Raw genomic sequence first — 27330 nt, forward strand, 5'->3', positions numbered from 1 at the left:
GTTGTTGTACTCCGAGGACCCAAGACGCATCAACTGACAAAGTTTAATGATTCTAAGCCAATTAGTACCTGAAATATTTGATTAAAGCCATAAATTTTCAAAACTAGGTCACTGTGACCTACTTTTCAGTTGTTGTACTCCGAGGACCCATGACGCATAAACTGACAAAGTTTTATGATTCTAAGCCAATTAGTACCCGAAATATTTTATTAAAGCCATAAATTTTCCAAAAGTAGGTCACGGTGACCTACTTTTTAGTCGACCTACTCTGAAGACCCATGACGCATCTACTGACAAAGTTTGATGATTCTAAGCCAATTAGTATCCGAAATATCTAATTAAAGCCATAAATTTTTCAAAAGTAGGTCACGGTGACCTACTTTTTAGTCGACCTACTCCGAAGACCCAAGATGCATCAACTGACAAAGTTTGATGATTCTAAGCCAATTAGTACCTGAAATATTTAATTATAGTCATATAAATTGAAAAGTAGGTCACGGTGACCTACTTTTCAGTTGACCTTTTTTGAGGACCCAAGATGCATCAACTTACAAAGTTTTATGATCATAGGACTTAAAATGTCCAAATTATGCCTCTAAAACACTTTGAAATCGAATGCCTGCAAAGTTCAAAAAGTAGGTCACTGTGACCTACTTTTTAATAAATATGTTTTATGGCCCCAAGATGCATCATCTTACAAGATTTAATGATTCTAAGCCTCCCCGTATTCAAATTAATGACCTTAATTGTTTTAAAAAAGATTAGCCATAAAATTCAAAAAGTAGGTCAAGGTGACCTACTTTTTAGTTGACGTACTTTGAGGACCCAAGATGCATCAACTGACAAAGTTTGATGATCATAGGCCTTAAATTGTTCAAAATATGCCTCTAAATCATTTTGAAAAAGAATGGTCGCAAAATTTAAAAAGTAGGTCACCGTGACCTACTTTTGAGTCAACATGATATGAGGTCCTTAGATGCACCAACTGACAAGATTTGATGATCCTAGTCCTTATAGTAAGCAAAATATCAACATTTTAATAAAATGTAATTTTTGGTCAACTTTGAAGTGACCTTGAGACCACGCCCTTTGCCCCAGGGTAAATCCCCGTGCAAATTTTAATCTACAACATATCCTCATCCTTTTGTGTAAGTTTGGTGATAATCTGCCCAGTGGTTCTTGAGAAGAAGATTTTTTAGCAACCAGTACTTTTTTTTCTATTTTCCTAATTATCTCCCCTTGTTAAAGGGTCACAACCCCAGTTTTAGTATAAAAGGGAGCCCTTGGGCCAAGGATACCCTGTGACAAATTTGACAATAATTGGCCAAGGGGTTCTTGAGTTATGGCCCATATTCTAAAAAGTTTACGCACACCGCACAAATGGCCATAGCATTAGCTCTTTGAGCCTTTGGCTCAGAAGAGCTAAAAAGCTCACTTGAGTTTTCAGCTCAGGTGAGCTAAAAAAAAAGCCTTTTTGATTATTTTCTTTCTATGCACAAAATCTAATCTTGATTTCAACCCAAAACAATTCCTTTGTCCAGAGTTATAACAATTTATTATCCTTGTTTATAATTTACATCAATATAAATTTATGACTTTACATTATAAAAGGTGTAACACTGAACACTCTCTTCTGTATCAATCATTCATTCATAAACAGTTATCATACATGTATTATTGGTTAACAATTGCACCCTGATATACTATGATAATGATAATAGTAAAAACTCCATTAAAAACAAGGCAAAGAAATCAAATTTCAAATGATTAGAAGGAAGTACACTACAAATTCAATATAGCATGTACATCTGGCCAAGAATATAGCACCATGCATTTAATTTAATTTTTTAATGACATTCAAAAGTGCACTATTCACTATTTGTCGATGAATTCTTTTGATACCATGATACACAAAATAATATAACTCTTAGAGGAAGATAACTATTAAATCTATACAATAAGGCGACTATCATATAAAATAAAAAGTTTTTGGGATGCAATTCCACACAGTAATTTCATAATCACAGCACAGTTTTAATGGTAAGTATCTGGGATTCTAAATACTCTCTTTATATGAATACTTTCAGCAATGTTTCTTGTGAATAAATGAAACTTGCACAATAAATCACTTTGATCTGCAAATCTTATAGAGAAACATAACCATAAGATTGACTAGAAATAAATATATCACAAAATGTTCCAATTCAAGTTGAGTTTTTTTATTTTTCATAGACAAGAATCATTAATTAAATGAAATAATTCCAACATTGATTGAATTCATGATTGGTTTGAAAAATCCTATTATCACCAGGAAAAAAATCTACTTTATAAAATAAACGAGGAAAGAATTGCCTCATTCAAGATACTAATAAAATGTTCATAAACTTTGGATATTAATAACTTGAGAATGAACTGAATATTAATTGCATGTTAGAACATAAAAATAATCTCTCTCTATTTTGTGAAGTAGTGTTATCATCCTACGAAGAGGTTTCATTGCACAAAAATAAAATCACCTCGTTTGATAAAGAGTACGCTTTATCTACACTACTTAAGTGATACAAAAATAAAAGATTTTTTTTCAAAATATCACAGAAATATGGCCAAATGAACATTCATGAAAAAGGCATAAAATTTCATTTAAGCAGTCAGCTGGTAGAAATCTTGAGGTCTCTTTAATTTTGAAGATCCTCAACAAAGATTTATTAAATGTGGTTTACTCAAAAGGATGTCAATTAATTCAACTTTGTACAATTTTTTAAAAATATATTACATAATAAATAAATGTAATATCATATGCAGACTAATCAACTGAATTAGGACACTCAGTTAATACGTATTTTAAACTTATCGACACAGAATGCATTTCCAACAAACCTAAATGTACATGTAGATGTGCAAGCTATGTGGGGTATAACATTAAAATATTTAAATTCTGAGGTAAAATGGACCGTTTTCAGTCAAAAGTAAGTATAAAAATCTCAAACATGATAGAGGATATCATGAAATTGTTCACAGAAACAGGTTTGACTTTATCAATGATAAGTTTTATACACTGTGAAGACAACATTCTACCTCTATTTTCATCAGCTTTCCTCCAATCATTCCACCAAATAATTTTCTTACTTTTATCACCAGCAGTTTTTATTTCACCACCGTCTTGTGTTCAAGAAAATCAGAAAATTAATAGTAGTACATGCATACATAAAATTGTAGGAAAATAAGATTAATACTGTTACACAGAAAAAAAATAATGATCTATACTAAACAGATAATTGCTGAAGATGGTCAAAAATCTCAGAATTCTACAATGGATTTCCCCATTGTATACAATGTATTCATTTAAGAATGAATTAAAAACACTTTATATACATGTATTAATAATACTACATATTTCTTATTTGGATGTCAGCACCCAAGATAAAGCAAAATATATTTTTGTTCCTGGATATACACTATACATGTATTATTCCTTCGGAGTTTTTGTTCATCAAATTTTGTATTGTGGTACATAAATAATTATACCTACTAACAATCTATTTGTTAATCACTCTTCCATAAAAACTAGCAAAGTTCTACAACAGTAAAATATTCCATGACCTCCACTCTTTTAAGTTTGTCACGGACTTTACAAAGAATCATGCTGTCCCACCATTCATGAATATGACTTACGAGGATCATTCAAAAAATACAAAGACAATACATGTATTTAACATCTGTCCATAGTGAAACACCAGGAAACAGAGAGACAAACAAACACACTTCCCGAGATCTTGTTTGTATAAAAAGGAGTATCTTATAAATATATTTACATGTAGTGATGTATATTAACAAATTTTTAAAAATTCATGATCTTTTAATCTCCTGCTGTAATATTTGATCATCTCTGTTGAAAATAGTTCAGTGGAAGTCTTGAATAAGTAAATTTGCACCATGTCCAAACTAATACCCTTTCAAAGGTGTGTTTGGTGTATAAAAACAAGTTTTTGCAACTTTTGCTGAGACCAGTCAGTAAAAGAGCACACTGTGAAAATGCTAACATTTTAACCATTACTGGAAATCTATACGTAATGTACTAACATTAATATGATCTAAAACATGTACGATGAATCAAAACTCTTTTATATCTGTAATTTACGTACAGTCAAACCTTTTATATCTGTTATTTACGTACAGTGAAACCTTGTTATCTCATACTCAATGGAACAAAGAAAAAAAATTCAAAATAGCCAGGTATTTGAGATAGGCCTACTGATGTTAAAATTCATAAAGAAAAAGTACATACAGTTGGGACTTCCAAATGACTGATATATCCATGGTATTTGAGATACTAGTGTTCAAGATAACAAAGTTCAACTGTGTTATCTTTAGGTTAATGAAAATGTACAGGCCTTTAAATAATGCTGCAGAAAAAGTAATACACGTATGTTTACATACATTTAATTCATCAGGGCAGCTCAAGCTAAATCTGCAAAATTTTAAAACAATGATATGAAGCAATTTCATAAATCATGTTATTTTTCTGGAAGTTGGAAGGTCTTCAAGCATTGAGCAATTACACCAAGCTTTGTAACTTAATTATCAGTCTATGTTGGTTTAGGTCCGAGATTGAGTACTACTTTTATAGCACCCGTGAAGTCCGCAGCAACGATAACCTGTCTCGGGGTCTCTTCTGTCTCTTTGCTGGGGTTGGATTCCAGTTTCTTTGAGCGGATAAACAGGGAGGGATTTGGGGCAAAAACTGCAGCAGTGACTGTGGCATTGTGAACTAAAAAAGAAAGATAGTTTAATTCATTACTCATGTCAATAGAAATGCAGCTGAAAAGCTCCTAAAACCCTTCAATTTGCGCATGATTTTATACTGAAAATTAATAAATGTCCTTAAAAAACCATCTAACAACTACAGTCAAACCTTGTTATCTTGAACTCGATTGGACCAAGAGATAACCAAGATAAGAGATAACAAGGTTTCAAAACATAAGAAAAAGTGGTTGGGACTGCCAAATCACTTTGACATATACCTGGTAATTGAGATATGGTGTTCAAGATAATGAAGTTAAACTGTATATTAACTACTGCCCCCATGAAAGTCAAATTTTGAAAATCTCTTGAAATGTGCAATTCAACCACTGGACTTATACAACTGTATGTGCAGTAATTACTGATCATCAATAAAATATTATTTCATATTAGCTTTGCAATGCATACTTTATGTATACTAAAGTATGTACTTTAAATTTTACAACGCTCATTATAAATTTACGTGTCTCTGTAGTTGTCTTTTACACTGATGATACAATAGTACAATACCCTTAATGGCCTCCCAATAGTCATTGCGATCCCTCCTGGCCGATGAGAATTTATAGAACTCGTGCTGTGTCTTCCAGATGTACACAAAGTGGTCCTCAGAACCACATATCAGGTATTTAGACTTTGGACTGCATTACAAAATGATAAAAAGCTATTGAAGCTAAATGTTGAAAGATAGATCTAAATTCTTGAATCATGAAATACATGTATGTAATTATTTTATTATTAAACAATATCTTGTTCTCCTTTGACTTTTTTCTCAGTTAACCTTCCCTAAGACACAGATATAATAATGCATTATAATTATCATATTAGAAATTGAAAATATATATATTTGCATTATTTTCTTTATTTGGTTTCCTTTTTTTTAACTTTTGAGAGATATTACATGTACCATTTTGCCAACCTACCTAAAGCTGGCCTTGATCTGACTACTGTTATTAGTGCAACCCTTGTATTTACAGGTCAAGGTCAAATCTCTAAGGTCATATAATCTTATTCTGGAGTCATTAGAGGTCACCAATATCTGAAATAAATGAATAAATTCTAGGAATATTTGTAAAAATAAACTTTTCTTCTAATTTTGATGAGTGCAAGAACTCTTAGCTAGTACTTCACAAGAGAACATGAAATCAGAGAAGTTCTCTCTCTCTCTCATTCTCTCTCTCTTTCTTACCTTATCTTCACCAGGTAATGGCTCCACACCTGTGATTTTGCTTCCTTTGGCATTTTTACCTCTAGTTGATCTCACATGGATCTGAGTGTAGTATTTTAATTGCTGGAAAGTAATTCGTAAATTGACTTTAATTAACAAAGCTGTGTAACAAACAGAGGATATTTACATGTATATTGAGAGATTATATATCTGCAGAAGTTTTTGAATTCTGGGTCAATACAGGGAAAAACTGTATCTCTGACCAGAAGCAATGAATAAAGCATGACCAACTGCTTCATTTCATAAGATAACACAGTATGGAGTGTGTTTGTAATAAATGTAGACAAATATATAAGATTTTTGCCTATTTATTTATAAAACGTTCATTTACAATTCATTTATTTCAGCTTAACAGTTTACCTCTGTGGTGTAGAATATACATTTTCCATCATAAGTTCCGGCGACTGCAAACTTGCCGTTGTGACAGAAATTGGCTGTCGTGATGAGACTGGACACTTCGTTCCACATCGTAACTTTCTTCTCGGGGATATTCCAGAGTCGTAACTTACCATCTAATGAACCACTTAAAAAGTACCTATCGTCCTAAAAAAAGTAATGGAGGAGCAGTGACATACATGTACAGGAATAATAAACGTACATTACAAAATTAGGTGTCAGTTTTTCTTAGCAATACAGAAATAAACAACTGTAGAATTTCCTTTGAATTTCTACATATTTCAGTACGTGTAGAAATTTAAAAAAAAGTTTCTTATTGGAAGTATCAGATAGTCCTGAGGTGCAATTAGCACAAAGTGAAACTGAACAATATCTAACAGTCATTGTACAATGTACATGTTACCTGTATATATGTATACATGCATAGTGTACAGTGTATTTTATTTTTTTACACTTCACTTCAAAGTTGGTTTCTACAAAGTGTTTTATTAATCAATATAAAGAAATAATTTTAAGAAATATCTTTTTTTTTATCAATAACAGAGAAATACATGCATTTGACCTAGTTGTAAATGTTTACCTTTGGATGGAACACTATGGCAGTGACAAAGTCTATATGCTGGAATATACAAAGACACTCTCTCCGTGAAATGTGCCACAGTCGCACGGTTTTATCCATTGATGAGGACAAGATGAAGTAATTCTGAAAAGCATAATTAACCTCTGATTTTCAGTTTGTGTGCATTCCATTATTTTCAAATATTATGATGTTATTCTTTTAGCATTTATTTGTGACATAAATTATTTGAAAATAATTTTTGTTTTCAAGGTTTCGAAACTATTTGTATCAAATGTAGTCTTCTATATAATTCAGTCTTAATATACCATACAAACACCATACAAATATAAAATAAGACTTTCATTTTGAAAGGTACATGTAGTATGCTTTTTGAACAGAAAACTACATTAAAAAAAAATCTGCCATTTGTTTAACATGGGTACTTACTTTAGACCAGGAGACATCTAACACATCTGATACGTGACCCCGGTAAACACAAAGAGGGCGGGACATAAAGGGGGCATCCTTATCCTCATCTGATGTCATCTGGGCCTGTCAAAACAAGGCAAAATATTAATCCACAAGTTTATTGCTATGTAATAAGTTCAATATCTGTTACATAATTACTTTTTAATTGAAAAATGATGGTTGAAAACTCATTCATGTGAGTCTCTCCATAGGTGACTGTATGATAACCAAATGAATAATTCTGAGTAAGTCTTGAGCTTTATGAATATTTCCAGCAGGAGAATAAAATGTAAGTCAATAGCAATTGTCTTTTTGTATTTTTCTTCATACCTGTGTAAGAAAATCTCCCACTGAATTTTCTGACACAATAGAGTTGAGGCTTTCATGTGAAGGAGCTGGGGACACGCGAACTGGAAAATAATCATGAATTCATCATAATATAATGAAATAAGATCAGGAATGAAAGGCCAGAACGACTATATGCTATAAGCGGGAAAGGACAGGGAGTTAAACTTCACCATCCTCCAATCCCCTTTCTTCCTCTACCCATCTCTCATTTCCTTCCCCCTTCTCCCTCCTCTCTCCCTCCCCCCTTCCAGACTACTTTCTCCCACATCCACACCCCCCCTCCCCAATATATACATAAAAATTAGTTTATAAATCTCCAAACCCAGGGAATTACAATTTTTTCCATTGCCTTTAAAAGTTGAAAAGCATACTCTGGAATCACCAGTGCTTCTGGAACCAATGTCTGGAGATTTCATCAATTGTGGGCCACCTTTGCCCACAAACTTACATCTCCAAGAATGATAACTTCAACATATTAGTTCATTGAATATACTGTATATACAAGTTACCCACAAAATTACATGCCCAGGAACCAGAAAAATTTCAGTTGTCTACAAACATTGTGCCCCCCCCCCCCCCCCCCCAAGTCTAAAATGATTCCATAATACACATTACTACATGTACAGTAAAAATTGTCTAATCTGGACACCACTGGTTTCATAAAAAATGGTCAAATTAACCAACATTCAAGGTTAAACAATATTTCAAACACTATAATTTACTGAAAGGAACTTAAAGTTAACATCACATTAGACAAGATTTTGGAATACACAACATCCAGATTAGATGTTGTGTATTCCGACAGTTTCACTGAATTTGTCTTTCAACCTTTTAATTAAATCACAAACAAAAATTATGTCTCTTTGTTGGTTCTCAGATCTTTGATCATTCAAAGTAAACCTGTTACTAGTGAATGTAGCTGATTCCTCCTTTACATACCATCAGCATACTTTGTCCTCATGTCATCAAAGTGAGGATAGGCAGCCTTGAGGACCCAGATCCTCAACATGTTATCTTGTCCTCCAGTCGCTAGGAGTTTCCCACAGGGTGAAAACTTCATGGTCCACACAGCACCCTGTAACAGACAAGGGTCAAGGGTCAAAGGTCAAGGCTAAAAAGGTCCTCTACTCATATGTTACACTTCATCTCATAATGAAAATATTGATAATAAGTACCCTGATCAAGCATAATCGTAAAATCTTTACACTGCTGGTGTTTTGCAAGATGAATAGCAATTTTTGTCCTTCAACATGTTTTGAAGAGTACATACATGCATATCAATCATTAGAAATGTTTCCTTTAAAATAAACTTTTAACAAATACATGTATCTATCAGTACTCCAGTATGTAAGTTTTTAATAAAGCATGGGTTTACATGCTTAGTACTGATCAAATATGGGACAAATACAAAAATATGTAGAGTGTTTATCAATACCATGCCATGTAATTACAGGTCAGAGCAATGAGGTAATTAATCATGCACTTGATAAGATAGTAATGCAATGGCATGCAAACAAAAAAACCTGCATGCATTGTGTATATGTGTTGGTAGCATTAATTAGTATGTAAGAGCAGAAAATATGTTTGGGGAATGCTTTGAGAATGTTTAAAGCCATCTCAAAATACAGATTTTGTGTAAAATCAGATGATAGAGACTTTGGCAGAATTTTAAGGCTGTAAGAGTTAATGCTGGAGAACCTACTGCTTCAGTCATTGTACAGTCTAGATCATCGTCCACTTCCTAAAAATAGCATCAACCTCATTATCATTCGGAAGTGTTCGGGTGAAATTCTTTCTTCCTGTATGCTAGTATTACAGCAATTTTCAAACAATCTATGTGTGATAGCCATTTCATTTTTGTGATTTGTAAAAGATGTCTGTAAGTGGAAAATGTGACAGCTGTATTGTGTTAATGGGGAACTTTTTGCTAATCGAAGTGTACTCTGAACACACGAAAAGACACTACAAAAATAGATCACAATTCATGTAAATGCACCAGCTATGAACATTTCATTAAAAAAAAAAAAAAAACAGAATATCAAAAACACATAAATATTCACAACATCTTGGCATAGGCATCATACATTCAAATACCCACTCTACATTTAAAAGGAAAAATCAGTTGATTATTAAAAGTTGTCACTCTATGTACCCTTCCAAAGAAAAAAAAATACAACTGTGGTGGCCATTCCACTCCCAACCCTTTTAGAGCTTTAAAAGCTTATCATGTATTCTCAGGAATATTTAGGTCTTTCCACCTTTCTGTGGAAAGACCTATTGATTTTCTTCTGTTTATTATTATTATTAGGTCTTTCCACCTTTCTGTGGAAAGACCTCTTGAAATGCTTATGTTTATTATTATTATTATTATTCTTCTTCTTCTTTTTCTTCCCGGACTTTTGAAACCGCAAGACTTATCGAAAAACTTTATAGTTCATGATACTGGATATCAAAAGTTATTCCGAAAAACGACCCCCCGTGTTTGACCTATGACCTCTTACGAAGTTATTGCCCCTTTTGCAAGAATAGCTTGTTATCGCTACTCCTTTGAAACCGTAAACCGTAGAGGTACGGAACCTTCACCAATGTCTTCGACTAATTGAGGGGACTCTTCAATCTTTTCATTGCGAAAGTATTTGTCAACCCCTTTTATGAGTTATTGCCCCTGAAAGTTTTTGATGTTTACGAATAATTAAAAATTTTCAAAACGATAAGTCGTAGAGACATGGGACCAACTGCATAAGATTCATTGACCTTTGACCTTAAAATATATGCAAAGGTCAAAGGTCAAGGTCATTCAATATATGAGAAATTAAGCTCTTTTTATATCTCTTTTGTCTTTCAACATATACTAAATATCTTTGCATCATTAATATGTCCTCTTAAAACTATTTCAAAGATTTCATACTTGTCCCCTAAGATTTACCCCTTTTAAAGTTATTGCCCCTTTTATTGAAAACCTTGTTATCGCTACTCCTCCGAAACCGTAAACCATAGAGGCACAAAACCTTCACTAATGTCTTCAGGGTCTTTAGACACAACTTCAATCTATTCAGTGCGAAAGTATCCGATGACCCCTTATATGAGTTATCGCCCTTTAATGTCTTTGCGCTTACTATTAAACCTAATAACTTTAAAACTAAAAGTCGTAGAAGGATGGGGTCAAGTGCAATGTGACCCTTGACCTTTGACCTTGAATATTTGTTCAAGGTCAAAGGTCGAGGTCATCTAAAATTTTTTAAAATTTTCATTTTTTCTAACTTTCAAGCCATTTATGGATTCTATTTGAATAAAAATTAACTTTAGAGAGTTAAATATGAAAAATATATGAAATTCGAAGAAGGTGGAAAGACCTCTAATTGTTCGAGAACAATTAGTCTACTAGTTATTATTATTATTCTTCCGCTGATTTTTTGTTTCGATGTTTATCGAAAAGATTATTCGTTGACCGTAAAGGTCATAAAAAGTTAGGAACAAATTTGACCCAACGTGTATAACCTATGACCCCTTTCGCAGTTATTGCCCCTTTTGATAGAAACCTTGTTATCGCTACTCCTCCGAAACCATAAACCGTAGAGGTACGGAACCTTCACAAATGACTTCGACTAATTGAGGGGACTCTTCAATCTTTTCATTGCGAAAGTATTCGTCAACCCCTTTTATGAGTTATTGCCCCTGAAAGTTTTTGATGTTTACAAATAATTAAAAATTTTCAAAACAATAAGTTATAGAGACATGGGACCAACTGAATAAGATTCAATGACCTTTGACCATATAATATATGCAAAGGTCAAAGGTCAAGGTCATTCAAAATATAAGAAATTAAGCTCTTTTTATATCTCTTTTGTCTTTCAACATATACTAAATATCTTTGCATCATTAATATGTCCTCTTAAAACTATTTCAAAGATTTCGTACTTGTCCCCTAAGATTTACCCCTTTAAAAGTTATTGCCCCTTTTACTGAAAACCTTGTTATCGCTACTCCTCCGAAACCGTAAACCGTAGAGACACAAAACCTTCACTAATGTCTTCAGGGTCTTTAGACACAACTTCAATCTATTCAGTGCGAAAGTATCCATTGACCCCTTATATGAGTTATTGCCCTTTAATGTATTTGCGCTTACTATTAAACCTTATAACTTCAAAACTAAAAGGCATAGAAGCATGGGGTCAAGTGCAATGTGACCCTTGACCTTTGACCTTGAAAATTTGTTCAAGGTCAAAGGTCAAGGTCATTTCAAATTTGTTAAATTTTTCATTTTTTCTATCTTTCAAGCCATTTATGGATTCTTTTGGTATAAAAATTAACTTTAAAGAGTAAAATGTGAAAAATATATGAAATTTAAAGAAGGTGGAAAGACCTCTAATTGTTCGAGAACAATTAGTTTACTAGTTTCATATTTTTTTCTTCAAAGCTTTTGATGTAATTAAAGCACTTCAAAATGCTCCCCCATTTCCCTACCCCAAACCCCATACACACACACAAACTTCCAGCTGGCTGGAAAAAAGAATAAAATACAATATGTTTGATAGAAAACACTGACCGTGTGAACACCACTCATGTCCTGTAACATCTTGAGTTGATTAAATTCCTTAGTGCCTTTATGATGAGCTTTCAGCTGGAACAGAGAATTCAATTAACCATTATGAATCTTTGATATACCATCTTATATTTTAGCAAAGGTTATGCCTATGTGTCAGTGTAAAATTTCATTCCAAAAACTCATTACCTTAATGTACACAAACTTCCTATGACGTTTTTTTTAATATGACACTTGTCAAGACAATATACTGTAAACTACATGTAATTATTATCTGCAACATCTTTTGTTTGCTTTTCATCAGTTTGAAATCTATCCATGACAATTAATATTTGTGACTGATAAGACATTCTACACCAAAACAAAATAAAAAGTAATGGTTCGTGACAAGAATTACTCACTAGTAAAAAAGATTATGTAACTCGCGGATATTTCTTGCACACATTTATAGTTTGTTTCAGGGATGGGCACGATTACTGAAAAATGTAATCGATTAATAATCGATTACTTGGAGGAATTTTGTGTAATCGATTATTAATCGATTACACTCATTTTTGTCCTGTAATCGATTGTAATCGATTACTTTGGAAGATGTAATCGATTAATAATTGATTACTTCCAAGTTTTTATCCCTATCAAATATCAAAGCAATATTTAAATGGTAATGTTGATGATACATGTGTATCCACTGAAGCTTGAATGTGTTCCTGCAGTTTCAGTGCAGATTCTTTTAAGATTTTATTCCGGCTAACATTCTCTCTAAATTCCTAAATGAGGGATACTCTACCATGGAAAATGGAGACATGATTCCTACAATAAAATATGCCAAGGAATTAATTATTCCTTTCAACCTTGGATCTGAACCTCCATATTTTTTGACTTGTTGCAAAAACTATTTAAACACATTAAATATTCCTGTACGTGTCTTCTTTTAAAAAAAATAAGTAAATTAGAACTCATAGTAATAAACAGTCATGTAAATTAAATGTGTCTTTAAGTAATTAAACTATAATAGCACAATTTCATTCTGTATTGAAATAACTATTTTGAGAGCTATTAATTGTTTTAATAATATTGTTTGTCTTCAATGGAACTATGAATTATAAGAGTTAAACACTAGGTAGTTCACAGTTTACACCTCATCATCTGCATGTCAGGGATGTCGCAGTCAATTAATTAGCCAAGATAAGCAAACATAGTGTCACACTCCCTCTCTTACAGACACTTATAACCCCTCACTGATATAAAAGCAACCTTACAATTTTGAATGAAAATTAACATAAGAATGATTTTGCAAATTTTAAAGTTACTAAAACACAAGTTAGAAGTTATTTAAACATTTTCAGATATGAATAAGTACCGATATTTCCATCTTCTTTTTTTCCGAGTACAATTTAGTTTATTTACCAAATTATTTATTTAATACAGCACTTAAATCTGTTTTTGCTATATATAATTTTCTATTACAAGACAAAGTTTTTCAATATCTGAAATATGAAAAAGGACATGCTGCAAGACGACAGTGGGTCAAATGTAAAATGCATTTAATACTACTAATAATAATATATTTTATACTAGACCAGTAGGTCTATAATGCAAATTTTATTGAGAACATTATTAAACTTATGATAATAAAAGTTAAGTAATCAAAACATTACACTAGGTGGTCTATATTTGATATTTATGTGTGACTGACTGCAAATGATTCTCCAAAATAACATCAATTTATGTAAAAATAATCGAAAGTAATCGAAAATGTAATTATAATTACATTGGAAATTTTAGCTGTAATCGATTAAATTACGATTACAAGTAATCGAAAATCTCTTCGATTACAGATTACTGTCGATTACTTGGAAAAAAGTAATCATTACAATCGATTACGATTACTCGATTACGATTACCCCATCCCTGGTTTGTTTATAGTGCTATGTGAGATTAAGCACTGACAACATCTGGTAAGTATCTTTATTTAAGTCTGGAACATGACTGACCTTAAAGATTTTCCCGTCCACATTGACCTCTTCTTCAATGCCTGTTTCATCTCCATGTATCACTAAAAATAATTAAAATGAGAAAAATTAAATCAGCATCATTTACAAAAAATTTCCAAAAAGTCCTCTTCCTCAGGTTTCGGTCAGCTATCATGTTATTGTTATATTTCCTACAAATCTTTAAATCTTGAGAAATTACAAAGCACTGTTTACTTCTTCCTAATTAAGGATTCATATGATAAGTTTAATTACAGATGAATTCAGAAATCAACAATCTTCAGACTGTAAAATTGTGCACATACAGTAAAACTTGCCTTATTTGAATGTTGAGTATTCTGAGATCTTGCCTACTATGATGTAAATTTTTAGTTCCTTTCAATCAGTAAATTCACTTGTTTGAAATCTTGTTCTATACAGATTTTGGTCTAATCCGACCAGTTTCTATGGAAGCATAGGTCTCTGGATTAGACAAGTTTTACTGTACATGTATTTTGAGACTAATACAGATTTTGGTCTAATCCAGACAGTCCCTATGGAACCAGTGGTGTCGAATTAGTTTTACTGTACATGTATATTGAGGCAGAAACCTTGAGATACTTACCCTGATCTGCAGCAGTTTTGAGTTTGTCAACATTTTTCTTCATTTTCTTCTCCAAGAATTTCTTCAGCTTTAGTCTGAAATACCAGCAGTTATTACACAAAGAAATACATGTAAAAGCTTTTTTATTTCATTCAAAAGTCTATACATGAGAGTAAAGGTAATAAATACCCATTTCTCAAAACACTGACAAAACATTGAATATGATTTTGAAAATAACTGAAACTGATAATTAAACAAGAGGCCCAAGGGCCTTAACAGTCACCTGAGTATAATACAACAATTTAGAAGTTAAATACACTGATAGATGAAGCTTTGTTGCCCTAAAGCAAGAGAAGTAGGAAGATCAGGATCAACAAAATAATTAGTCTAGTATTCAGTATCAACTCATAAATTAAGTTCTAATCTGTCCCCCACTTAACACTATCACCATGCAGACTATTAACAAACTATTAGTGCTTCTGTACTATTTTTAAACCCATATTAAAACCTCTAGCATTGACCTCTGTTATGGTCTTTGAAGAACTTTTAATAAGATAAGTTATTTTTGTCTCATTTTTATTTATCTATTACTTACAGGTCTACCTGATTATTAAAACTAAGAAAGTACTTTTTGAATTATACGATAAACATTCTTGCATAATTATCTTATTCTATTAACCTTTCAAATACATTATTTACAGTGATTAATTATCAAAGGTGAATGGAAAAGGGGAATAACTTCTCTCAGTAGAATATAAATTAATAGAGCCCTGCCCAGGACCAGAGTGCTAAGACAAATGGTCCAGATGTTCAAAAATTTGGTAGAAATACGCTTACTTATATCATTTTAACTTTTACTCAGTTTGCTTCCGATATGCCCAGAAGCAGAGAAGAATTTCACAGGTACAATGCATTTTCACTACAGATTCAACAAAGCCTTACCCTAACACCAGAACTCAAGACCAAGGGTCAAGAAATTTACAAATTTGGAAGAGTTACCCTCATCATCATAACTATGGACTTCAAAGAATTAACACTTTTCCACTAAATTATCAAAAGGGCCCCCCCCCCCCCCCCCCCCGTTATGCCAGAACCCCTGACCCTAGGACCACAAGAATTAAAAATTCTGATCGAAGCTCCCATTTTCATCATAGCTAAGCAATTCATTTATCAGCTCAACACTAAGGAGCAGACAGGATTAATTAATGAGAAATTAATAGTAAGAATTAATGCTTTTTCACTATATAATCAATAGAGCCCCCCACCCCTCCTCAAGAACCCCAAAAACTGAGGCCATATATTTAAAAAATTTTGAAGAGGCATCCTTGCCTATCATAATCATGCACTTAGTTTGTTTAAATAATCTCCAGTAGTAGAGAAGAAGATTTTCAAAGAATCAATGCATTTTCACTATATAATCAATAAAGCTCTGCCCTAACACCAGAACACCTGACCCAGGAGCCATGGTTTTCACAATTCTGGAAGAGGCCCACCTCCTTATCATAACTTTGTACTTAGTTTATCACCTTAATGCCCAGGAGCAGAGGAGAAGATTTTCAAAAAATTAATTTATTTTCACTATATAGTTGATAGAGCCCTGCCCTAACACTAGAACCCCTGACCCTGGGGCCATGAAATTCAAAATTTTGAAAGAGGTACTCTTGCTCATCATAACTATGTACTTAGTTACTTTATTAAATATCCAGGAGCAGAGAAGAAGATTTTCAAGGAATTAATGCATTTTCACTATATAATCAATAGAGCCCCGCCCTAACACCAGAACCCCTGACCCTGGGGCCATGAAATTCATAATTTTTGAAAAGGCACTTTTGCTCATCATAACTATGTACTTAGTTACTTTATTTAATACCCAGGAGCAGAGAAGAAGATTTTCAAAGAATTAATGCTTTTTCACTATATAATCAATAGAGCCCCGCCCTAACACCAGAACCCCTGACCCTGGGGCCATGAATTTCACAATTTTGGAAGAGGCACTCTTTTTAATCATAACTATGTACTTAGTTACTTTATTTAATACCCAGGAGCAGAGAAGAAGATTTTCCAAAAATTGATGCATTTTCACTATATAATTAATCAATAGAGCCCCGCCCTAACACCAGAACCCCTGACCCTGGAGCCATGAAATTCACAATTTTGAAAGAGGCTCTCTTGCTCATCATAACTATGTACTTAGTTAGTTTATTTAATACCCAGGAGCAGAGAAGAAGATTTTCAAAGAATTCATGCATTTTCACTATAATCAAAAGAGCCCCGCCCTAACACCAGAACCCCTGACCCTGGGGCCATGAATTTCACAATTTTGGAAGAGGCACTCTTGCTCTTCATAACTATCTACTTAGTTACTTTATATAATACCCAGGAGCAGAGAAGAAGATTTTCAAAGAAATAATGCACTTTCACTATATGATCTACATAGCCCCACCCTGTGGCCAGAACCCCTGACCCTGGGGTCATGAATTTTACAATTTTGGTAGAGGGCTCAATGCTTATTACAATGATGCCAACAGATTGACTGCTTGATGTCCAGGAGTAAAGAAGAAGATTTTTAAAGATTGCATTATTTTTGGTGGTTTTAGCTTCACCCCTCAGGCCCCATGGGGGGCAGGGACCACGAAATTCACAAATTTTGTTCCCCTCCACCCATAGATGCTATATGCCAAATTTGGTTGAAATTGGTTAAGCGGTTTCAGAGAAGAAGCTAAAAATGTTCAAATGTTAACACACGACACACGCCGACGGATGAGAACGGATAGCAATAGGTCACCTGAGTGACTCAGGTGACCTAAAAAATAATATCATCACAGTATGATGGTACAGTCCCTGAAACGTTCTACTTTCCCATTTTTCCGTTCGCCCACCGTTCGTTCAGCGTGCGTTCACCGTTCGCTCACCGTGCGTTCATCGTTCGCTCTCCGTTCACAGTCTTGCGTTCTGCGTTCACCGTGCGCTCGCGTTCACCGTTCACAAAGCGTTCACCGTTCGCTCTCCGTTCGTTCACTTTGCGTTCACCTTGCGTTCAGCGTTCACTTATCGTTCAGTCTTCACTGTCATTCGGAACTCCGAAGTGAAAGGACTTATCTTTTTTTGGAAGTAAGGATTTATGGGATTTGAAATTTAATAATTCACATACATATCATTTTTAAAGGATCATTATTTTATTGGAATAAATTATCTACAATATGCTTTATTATTATTCTAACTTAGCTGTTAGGTTATTATTTAAATTACTCTGGAAAATGAATGTTGTTATAAGTATGTACCTATGTGGAACGATGCTGAAAAATTAAATTTAAATACGGGCAATATAGGGGTACTTCAAGCACTGCAACATTTTGCTGATATGTTAAAGACGACAAGTCGTTAATGGAGAGATAATAAGCCATGTCAATTAATTTAGCAACTGCAGGAAAATTAGAAGGTATTTATTACCAACACGGTTTTTTTTCCAATTATTATAGAAATACATTATTAGAACTAGTTCTGAGAATTATAAATAGTACTGCGGATATCCAGTTAATTAAATATCTTCGGAGTGAATTAAATTGATAGTTTGGTTAAAAATTATTTATTTAAATGTAATATACTACAATTCATATATAAATTCTACTGTTAGAGAGAAAAAATTCCTTTCTTCACAATAACTTTATATGTTTGCCATTCAGTATGATTAAGACCCCCCCCCCTTTCCACGTAGATCGGTCACTTAGTCAGTATTTCCAGTATATTTTAAATTAATATTTAAAAAGAAGTTAATGCGTATTGTAGCACAAAAATTTCAGTCTCGGAACAAACATGCATAAAAGAGTCATTAAACAATAGTAGCTCAAAATATACACGCGCTGACGGTGGTATTTTAAATCGGCCAGGGAGTATGTTTCAAATTCATTCAAAATATTTATGCCCAAAGTATTTTATTTATTTATTTATTGGAAAAATTGGAACCAGATCTAGAAATGATAAAACATGTAAAACTTCTTGCCAATACTACAGTGCAGCACTTCGCCTTTGGTGTGACGAAACTTTCACACTTGCACAGTGTCTAATGCTTTTGATTGACAGGACAAGCACGTGGACTTCATGTGAACTTGGAGGAGGAAAATAAAAACCGATTATGACTGTCAAATAAAGTAAATTTGTTGATAAATTAAAACAAGAGGCCCATGGGCCACATCGCTCACCTGAGCACACTGGCTAGACTAAGGCACAAATCAATTCAGTAATGAACGGGGGGGGGGGGGGGGGGGGGGGGGGGGGGGCTTGAATTTTAAACTACCTGATGATGCTTTCCTGTCAATATAACAAATGAATTTGTTGTACTTGAGAAGATTTTAAAAGAATTTTCCCATTTATTCATTTGTAAAAATTTGATCCCCCATTGTAGCTCCTCCCTATCTCAGGGGTCATCATTTGAACAAACTTGAATCTACATTACCCGAGGATGTTTCCATATCAATAAGACTAACATAGCTTTTCTGTTCTTGAAAAGAAATTTTTTTTCTATATGTTCTTATGTAAAACTTTTGATCCCCCATTGGGCCCCACCCTACCCCCGGGGGTCATCATTTGAACAAAATTGAATCTACACTTCCTGAGGATGCTTCCATATAAATTTGACTCCTCATGGCTTTGCTGTTCTTGAGAAGAAATTTTTCCTATATATTTCTATGTAAAACTTTGATCCTCCATTGTGGCCCCGCCCTACCCCCGGGAGCCATGAATTGAACAAAATTGAATCTACACTTCCTGAGGATGCTTCCATATAAATATGACTCTTCATGGCTTTACTGTTCTTGAAAAGAAGATTTTTAAAGATTTTTCCTATATATTTCTAAGTAGAATTTGGATCCTCCATTGTGGCCCCGCCCTACCCCCGGGGGTCATGATTTGAACAAAATTGAATCTACACTTCCTGAGGATGCTTCCATATAAATATGACTCTTCATGGCTTTGCTGTTCTTGAAAAGAAGATTTTTAAAGATTTTTCCTATATATTTCTATGTAAAATTTTGATCCTCCATTGTGGCCCCGCCCTACCCCCGGGGGCCATGTTTTGAAGAAAATTGAATCTACACTTCCTGAGGATGCTTCCCTATAAATATGACTCTTCATGGCTTTACTGTTCTTGAGAAGAAGATTTTTAAAGATTTTTCCTATATATTTCTATGTAAAATTTTGATCCTCCATTGTGGCCCCGCCCTACCCCCGGGGGTCATGATTTGAACAAAATTAAATCTACACTTCCTGAGGATGCTTCCCTATAAATATGACTCTTCATGGCTTTACTGTTCTTGAGAAGAAGATTTTTAAAGATTTTTCCTATATATTTCTATGTAAAACTTTGATCCTCCATTGTGGCCCCGCCCTACCCCCGGGGGTCATGATTTGAACAAACTTGAATCTACACTACCTGGGGATGCTTCCCTATAAATATGACTCTTCATGGCTTTACTGTTCTTGAGAAGAAGATTTTTAAAGATTTTTCCTATATATTTCTATGTAAAACTTTGATCCTCCATTGTGGCCCCGCCCTACCCCCAGGGGTCATGATTTGAACAAAATTGAATCTACACTTCCTGAGGATGCTTCCCTATAAATATGACTCTTCATGGCTTTACTGTTCTTGAGAAGAAGATTTTTAAAGATTTTTCCTATATATTTCTACGTAAAACTTTGATCCTCCATTGTGGCCCCGCCCTACCCCCGGGAATCATGATTTGAACAAACTTAAATCTACACTACCTGGGGATGCTTTCCTATAAATATGACTCTTCATGGCTTTACTGTTCTTGAGAAGAAGATTTTTAAAGATTTTTCCTATATATTTCTATGTAAAATTTTGATCCTCCATTGTGGCCCCGCCTACCCCAGGGGGTCATGATTTGAACAAACTTGAATCTACACTTCCTGAGGATGCTTCCCTATAAATATGACTCTTCATGGCTTTACTGTTCTTGAGAAGAAGATTTTTAAAGATTTTTCCTATATATTTCTATGTAAAACTTTGATCCTCCATTGTGGCCCCGCCCTACCCCCGGGGGTCATCATTTGAACAAACTTGAATCTACACTACCTGGGGATGCTTCCATATGAGTTTCATCTTTCCTGGCCCTGTGGTTCTTGAGAAGAAGATTTTTTAAAGATGCTATTCATTTTTCACTAATTCTTAATTATCTCCCCTTGAAAGAGGGCGTGGCCCTTTATTTTAACAAACTTGAATCCCCTTCACCCAAGGATGCTTTGTGGCAAGTTTGGTTGAAATTGGCCCAGTGGTTCTGGAGAAGAAGTCGAAAATGTGAAAAGTTTACAGACAGACGGACAGACGGACAGACGGACTACAGACAAAATGTGATCAGAAAAGCTCACTTGAGCTTTCAGCTCAGGTGAGCTAAAAAAGGTTACTTTCACTGCCTGAGATATTTAGATAAAAATTAAGAGTTTTTGTTTATACAGGTACATGTACATGCATTTGTAAAAAGGGGGCTAAAACATAATCTCTCTCTATCTCTCTCTCTCTCTCTCTCATTTGTCCGTTTAATCAAAACTATAACACGTATTACTTAAATACCAAGTTCTGAAATTTTAATCTATAACAAATAATACGAATGCTTCTTTGTATCACCTTGTCCGAGTATAATCACGGGGAATTGTTTATAGATACATGTAGAAGTCTGCTGAATAAATCATCATAAAAACAAGAGGCCCATGGGCCACATCGCTCACCTGAGTAACTTTGGCCATGCTGTTCATTACCAGACTTCTTCCCTTGTAATACCTAGTGTGGCCCCGCCCTACCCCCGGGGGCCATGATTTGAACAATTTAGAATCTACACTACCCCAGGATGCTTCCACATAAGTTTCAGCTTTTCTGGCTCAGTAGTTCTTGAGAAGATTTTTAAAGATTTTTCCTATATATTTCAATGTAAAACCTGTATTTCCTATTGTGGCCCCGCCCTACCCCCGGGGGTCATGATTTGAACAATTTAGAATCTACACTACCCCAGGATGCTTCCACATAAGTTTCAGCTTTTCTGGCCCAGTGGTTCTTAAGAAGAAGATTTTTAATGATTTTTCCTATATATTTCAATGTAAAACTTGGATTCCCTATTGTGGCCCCGCCCTATCCCCGGGGGTCATGATTTTAACAATTTAGAATCTACACTATCCCAGGATGCTTCCACTTAAGTTTCAGCTTTTCTGGCCCAGTGGTTCTTGAGAAGAAGATTTTTTAATGACCCCACCCTATTTTTGTCTTTTCTGGATTATCTCTCCTTGTAAGGGGACTTGGCCCTTTATTTTAACAATTCAAACTCCCCTTCACCCAAGGATACTTTATACCAAGATTGGTTAAAATTGGCCCAGTGGTTCTTGAGAAGAAGTTGAAAATGTGAAAAGTTTACAGACGGACGGATGGATGACGGGTGATCAGAAAAGCTCACTTGAGCTTTCAGCTTAGGTGAGCTAAAAATGAAAAGACACATAAATATATTATTGCATTAATTTTTTTAAATATGAGGGTATACATGCAATACGTTCACAGACTAGCAAAATATTTTTTTTTCTCATTATTTCACACGGAATTGCCTTGACACGGAAATACATGTATGCTTGTTACAACCGGTACCGTTGTAATTCATTCTATAAGTCAGTAATGTACTCTTTGGAAATCATTATATGTAATGATTTTATATATCAAATAAGAACAGACATATTTATTTTACAACTTGAATGATTTTATTTTTTAAACTACAGCGTTTTACAGCGATAAAAATCGTGTGATTAAATAGCTGAATTTAAACATCATACATATGTTCAGAAAATAGTGTAGGAAACTGAATTAATAGTTTTAGTAAATGTGCATGTTTCATCTTTCTTAGGACAATTTTTGAATATTTATTTATTTTCCGCCTGACATTAGAATACAATAGAATAGATACAATGCATGAAAAGATCAGAGGCATTCCGAATAAATCGTTCATCTTGCGTTCACCGTTCACTTTGCGCTCGCGTTCACGCTCCGTTCGCGTTCTGCGTTAGCTCACCGTTCAGCGTTCACCTACCGTTCACCAAGTTGCGTTCAGCGTTCACACATCGTTCACTCACCGTTCGCTCTGCGTTCGTTCAGCGTTCGCTCACCGTTCAAGTGGGAAAGTAGAACGTTTCAGGGACTGTACCAGTACTCCACAACCAGTAACAATGCACCGGGTAATTTTAGAGTTACCTACCCCTTCTTTCTGACCCCTGTCTCCTCCTCCAGAGATTTACTGTCCTCTCCCCCGTGTGCCCTCTCCTCATGTAAATCCTTACCCTCCCTGTAAAATGAAATCAAATTTAATATAAACAGTTTTAAAATAGATTACAAAAAGTGGAAACTTTAGAATGATTTTAAGACAATTTTCAAGGTAGTTTTCCGATCACACCAATACATTGTATATCAATTCATGCAAAAAACAAAAAAAAAAAAAAAATTAATGAAATAATATGCATTCATTGTAGAAGTTAGGAATTGTTATTTAGAAGTGTATTAGAGGTTGGATGCAAATTAGAATCATGTAAAAAAAATAAATTACATGTGAAAATGTAACATTAAAATTCTGTGCTATACTAGTATTAACAAAATAAATATTTAATAAGTTTTTTCAAGGGGAAAAGATGCATGAAAGATTTTTTTTTTTGAAGACTGAATTTTCATTTGATTCTATGTCTTTATGTTTCATGTGAAGAAAAGGTAAAGTCCCTTGTTAAATACATGTATATCTAGAGAGCAATTCAAATTCAAAGACATATCTTAGGATTCACTTCTGAATAATAAAGGAAAAGAACAAAATATGATATTGCTTGCTATATAAGCAGATTCTTTTAATGAATGAAGCTAATTTTTAACACACCTGTACGGCTCTTCTTCTTTTTTTTTTCAAATAAGACACTTTTCAATATAAAAGACTGTCTGAAAGTCAGCAGATAAAAATTTTCTACAAGATCTAGCTGCAGGATGGTGTCCCCTTTTGGTCATCAACAAAAGGAATAGCATTTACCAACTAGCCATATCTCTAAACTATACCACATACTCTGTTTATCTTTCCAATCCTTTTCGCAAATGATCTCAATTTTGTTTTCAAACATATACATGTATCTTGATATATAATATGAAAAGATTATCAATAAAAAAATATTAGAGTAAGAGGTCATATAAAGAAAGGATTCCTGGAATATGACTTTTTGATTTTTTTTTTCCAGTATTAAAACCTGAATTTTACAAACATGTTGATATAATCATATATATACATATATATGATGCCTAAATTTGAAGGAATTTGCAGTTACTCTCAATAATTGAAATTCTAATGAATTTAGATAAAAAGTGAAATTCCATTAATAAATGAATGTAATTCTGAAGTTATGAGATATTCAGTCTCTTATCTAGGTATATAAGTTAAAGAGACCTTGTACCATTGTAAACTGGTTCTCACTACGATACTTGCCTTGGTATCCAATACAAACCATAGCGCGACTTGTGTGATCTGAGGGGGCAAGCATGCAGGGTTTTTATGATACATGTACATGTATATTGCATCACGTAAGCATCAAATCAATATTAGGTCTATTCACAACTTATTTTAGCTGCCGTATTTACATTTAAAATAATGTCACTAAAAAACAGAGATAATTCTAATGAAAATTTCTGACTTTCCTGTTTTTGCTGCATTAATGTAAGAAACATCATTTGGGACCGTCAGTAATAGAAATACACATTTACACTTTCAATACCAAAAAAGAAAAAAATCATAATAACAGCATGAGAACAAAGCAAAATAAAACATCACTTCAGTAAAGAAAAGATAAATTCCATACCCATCCATTTCCTTGGTGAGTTTCATGATGTGTAAAGTCAGAGGGTTGATACACTTGGGGATTTTATCCTCAGCTATACTTAGTGGAACCTTCTCCCCCGTGTCCAGATTCAGAACCAACACCCCTTCCAGGATTTCCTACAGAAAAAAAATATAATTTAAACAAATTTATGCTGCAGATAGTGGAATATATACAGGTTTCATAAAACTTTTGCAAAGAGCAGAGTACATGTATACCCAGAAGTATTTCCATGATCTTATAATTGTTGATAAATTAAAAGCATTAAACAAAAGATACATTTTTTTATTGAAATATTTCCTATAACAATCTCATACCTCATCAGTTAACGTCCTTCCCGAGTTTGAGCGTGGCCTTGGAGCTGTTGGCTGTTGCTCCTCGGGCTCCTCTGTGTTGGGTGATGAACAGCGAGATGATTCTTTTGACGATTTCTTGTCCCGATCTCCCGATTTCCTACGTTCCCTTTCTACTGACTTTCTTGAAACATTGGAACTTTTTCGAGGCAGACTAGAAGATTTCTTACTTTGATACTGTCCCTCGTCATTCTTGTGTGATTTACTTTCACTTCGCCCCAATGAACTAGATCCTGACTTACTTTCACTTTGTCCCAATGACCCTGATGTAGACTTGCTATCACTTCTCCACTGAGAACCAGTTCTTCCATCTGCTCTTCCCAGAGAAGCTGTTTTTCTTCCCTGTATTGGTGCACTCATTGATTGCCTCTGACCTCCTGATTTTGAGCGCGACTCAGATCTCCCAAGTGAGCTGGATCTACTACTTCCTGTTGCAGATCTCGGATGAGACTGATCAGAATTTACCGCATGTAACTCAGCATCCTGCAAATACAATGTATGTTGTCATAGTAATTATAAAAAGCCTAAATTTCTTTTGTAACTTTCGTTAAGTACAAGTACATCCACATTATAATATAAATGTATACATGTACATGCATGGTCTTAATAGCAACTAGCCACCATCCATTTTCAAGAGCCAAATTGCTCTGATGGCACTTGCAATTCTACTGAATGGTTATTTAACTAAATATTTACTGTTTTCAGAAGCCACTTAACTTCACCAGTACATATATCTCTGATGACAAGAAAGAACTGAACTTCACTTAAAAAAACTGACCTCCATTCGGATGTGTCGCCGGCCTCCTAAACAGTCTCTTATATCCAGGAAGTTATCCAACGCAGGCCCACTGTCTGGGGACTGAGAGGGGAGGGGCACAGATTCCCTGTTATCCCAGTCAGGTGTGCTAGCTTCACTTGAAAGCTGGAAATATTAAAAAAAAAATACCAGTACTCTGGCCCATGGTTAACAATACAATGTACATTAACATACATATATACTTACACCCATGCAACATGAAAAGGTAAAATAAAACTTTGAACACTTTTTAATTATTTGATAATAAATTTTGAATCATTGACTTCACTGATTGTGCACAAGAAAGTACATGTGTATAACGTTATATATATTTCTTTATACAATAGCACATTTTTGAGGTAATGTCACAAAAATTACGCAAATAAGAAATACCTCCTCTTGGGGATGCTCATGTTCCCTCCTCCGTCTACGGGGAGGGGCTCTAGGTTCAGTAGACTGCCCTGGTGGAGGAAGTGAAAGTGAGTGGGAATTCTGGGAAGCTGAAGCTAATTGGTCCATTACAGAGGGAGGAAGTGATGTCAGAGTGTTAGGAGGTGTCCTGGTGCTGCGTACAATGTCAGGCTCATTGCTGCCACTACAAACCTGATTGTCTTGTAACAATTTATCCACAATATCATCTGAATCAGATAAAAGTTCATCCACATCAAGATCTGGAATCTCCTTTTCCATTTTGGCTTTGGTTGGATGAGAAGAGTCCATGTTTTCACTAAAAGTTAATCGCTTAGTGACTTCTGATGGGTTGTAGGAATCTACAAAATCCTCAGTCGAGTCTTGAGCTTCATTGGACGAGTCAGAATCATAATCTTGAGTTGATTTGTCGGACTCGTCTTCTCCTAAGTCTGAGTCACCCTCTGTGCTTACATTTTCATTGGAGATTTTTTGTCTCATGTTCTCTAATTTCCTTCGTCGTTTTTCTGCTTCTTGTAACTTCTTTTCCTCCTCCTAAACAATGAAATTCTCCAAAAAATGTATGTTATACACATGTACTGTAGCTCATAAATTTGAAGACTGTAACTTTACCCAGTTTTCAATTTTCCTGTATTACTAATATTCAATTCCTATTCCCATTGCTCCCTCTGAACTTTTTCACATATATAGTATTCCTCCTTACATACATGTACACTACCTACCCCACGACTACACAAGTTCTCTATTATCTATATCTTTGAAATTTGAAATTAATTTCAGATCTAAGCTTTGCTATCACTTTCACTGTCTTCTCTCTGCAGTCTCTTATAAGCTTTTACTTATCATCAATCTAATTTGACAGACCTTGACCTAATTAATTTGACAGACCTTGACCTAATTAATTTGACAGACCTTGACCTAATTGACACACCTTGACCTAATTAATTTGAC

The 27330-nt window shown here is 34.2% G+C and overlaps 1 protein-coding gene across 2 annotated transcripts in view; it reads right to left on the minus strand.

Annotated features, from left to right (window-relative positions):
- Positions 1–2179: 2179 nt before the first annotated feature.
- The window catches only part of LOC133176556 (WD repeat-containing protein 44-like), a 28507-nt gene continuing 3356 nt past the window's right edge, over positions 2180–27330 (minus strand). The window contains exons 5-22 of one of the 2 annotated variants that reach the window (XM_061311670.1): positions 26344–26913; positions 25933–26076; positions 25119–25637; positions 24784–24920; positions 23157–23243; positions 14935–15008; positions 14334–14395; positions 12343–12417; positions 9499–9537; positions 8736–8871; positions 7779–7858; positions 7428–7532; positions 7002–7124; positions 6386–6568; positions 5987–6088; positions 5721–5836; positions 5311–5438; positions 2180–4768 (exon numbers count right to left, since the gene is read on the minus strand). In XM_061311670.1, coding sequence (XP_061167654.1) covers positions 4587–4768; positions 5311–5438; positions 5721–5836; positions 5987–6088; positions 6386–6568; positions 7002–7124; positions 7428–7532; positions 7779–7858; positions 8736–8871; positions 9499–9537; positions 12343–12417; positions 14334–14395; positions 14935–15008; positions 23157–23243; positions 24784–24920; positions 25119–25637; positions 25933–26076; positions 26344–26913 — 2862 coding nt within the window. In that variant the 3' untranslated portion in view covers positions 2180–4586. The remainder of the gene's footprint in view (positions 4769–5310; positions 5439–5720; positions 5837–5986; positions 6089–6385; positions 6569–7001; positions 7125–7427; positions 7533–7778; positions 7859–8735; positions 8872–9498; positions 9538–12342; positions 12418–14333; positions 14396–14934; positions 15009–23156; positions 23244–24783; positions 24921–25118; positions 25638–25932; positions 26077–26343; positions 26914–27330) is intronic. The other variant, XM_061311671.1, reaches the window with a different exon arrangement.

The sequence above is a fragment of the Saccostrea echinata genome, unplaced genomic scaffold (assembly GCF_033153115.1).
Source record: "Saccostrea echinata isolate AGI-Se365-2 ecotype Australia unplaced genomic scaffold, CSIRO_AGI_Sech_v1 ptg000076l, whole genome shotgun sequence".
NCBI classification, from domain to species: domain Eukaryota; kingdom Metazoa; phylum Mollusca; class Bivalvia; order Ostreida; family Ostreidae; genus Saccostrea; species Saccostrea echinata.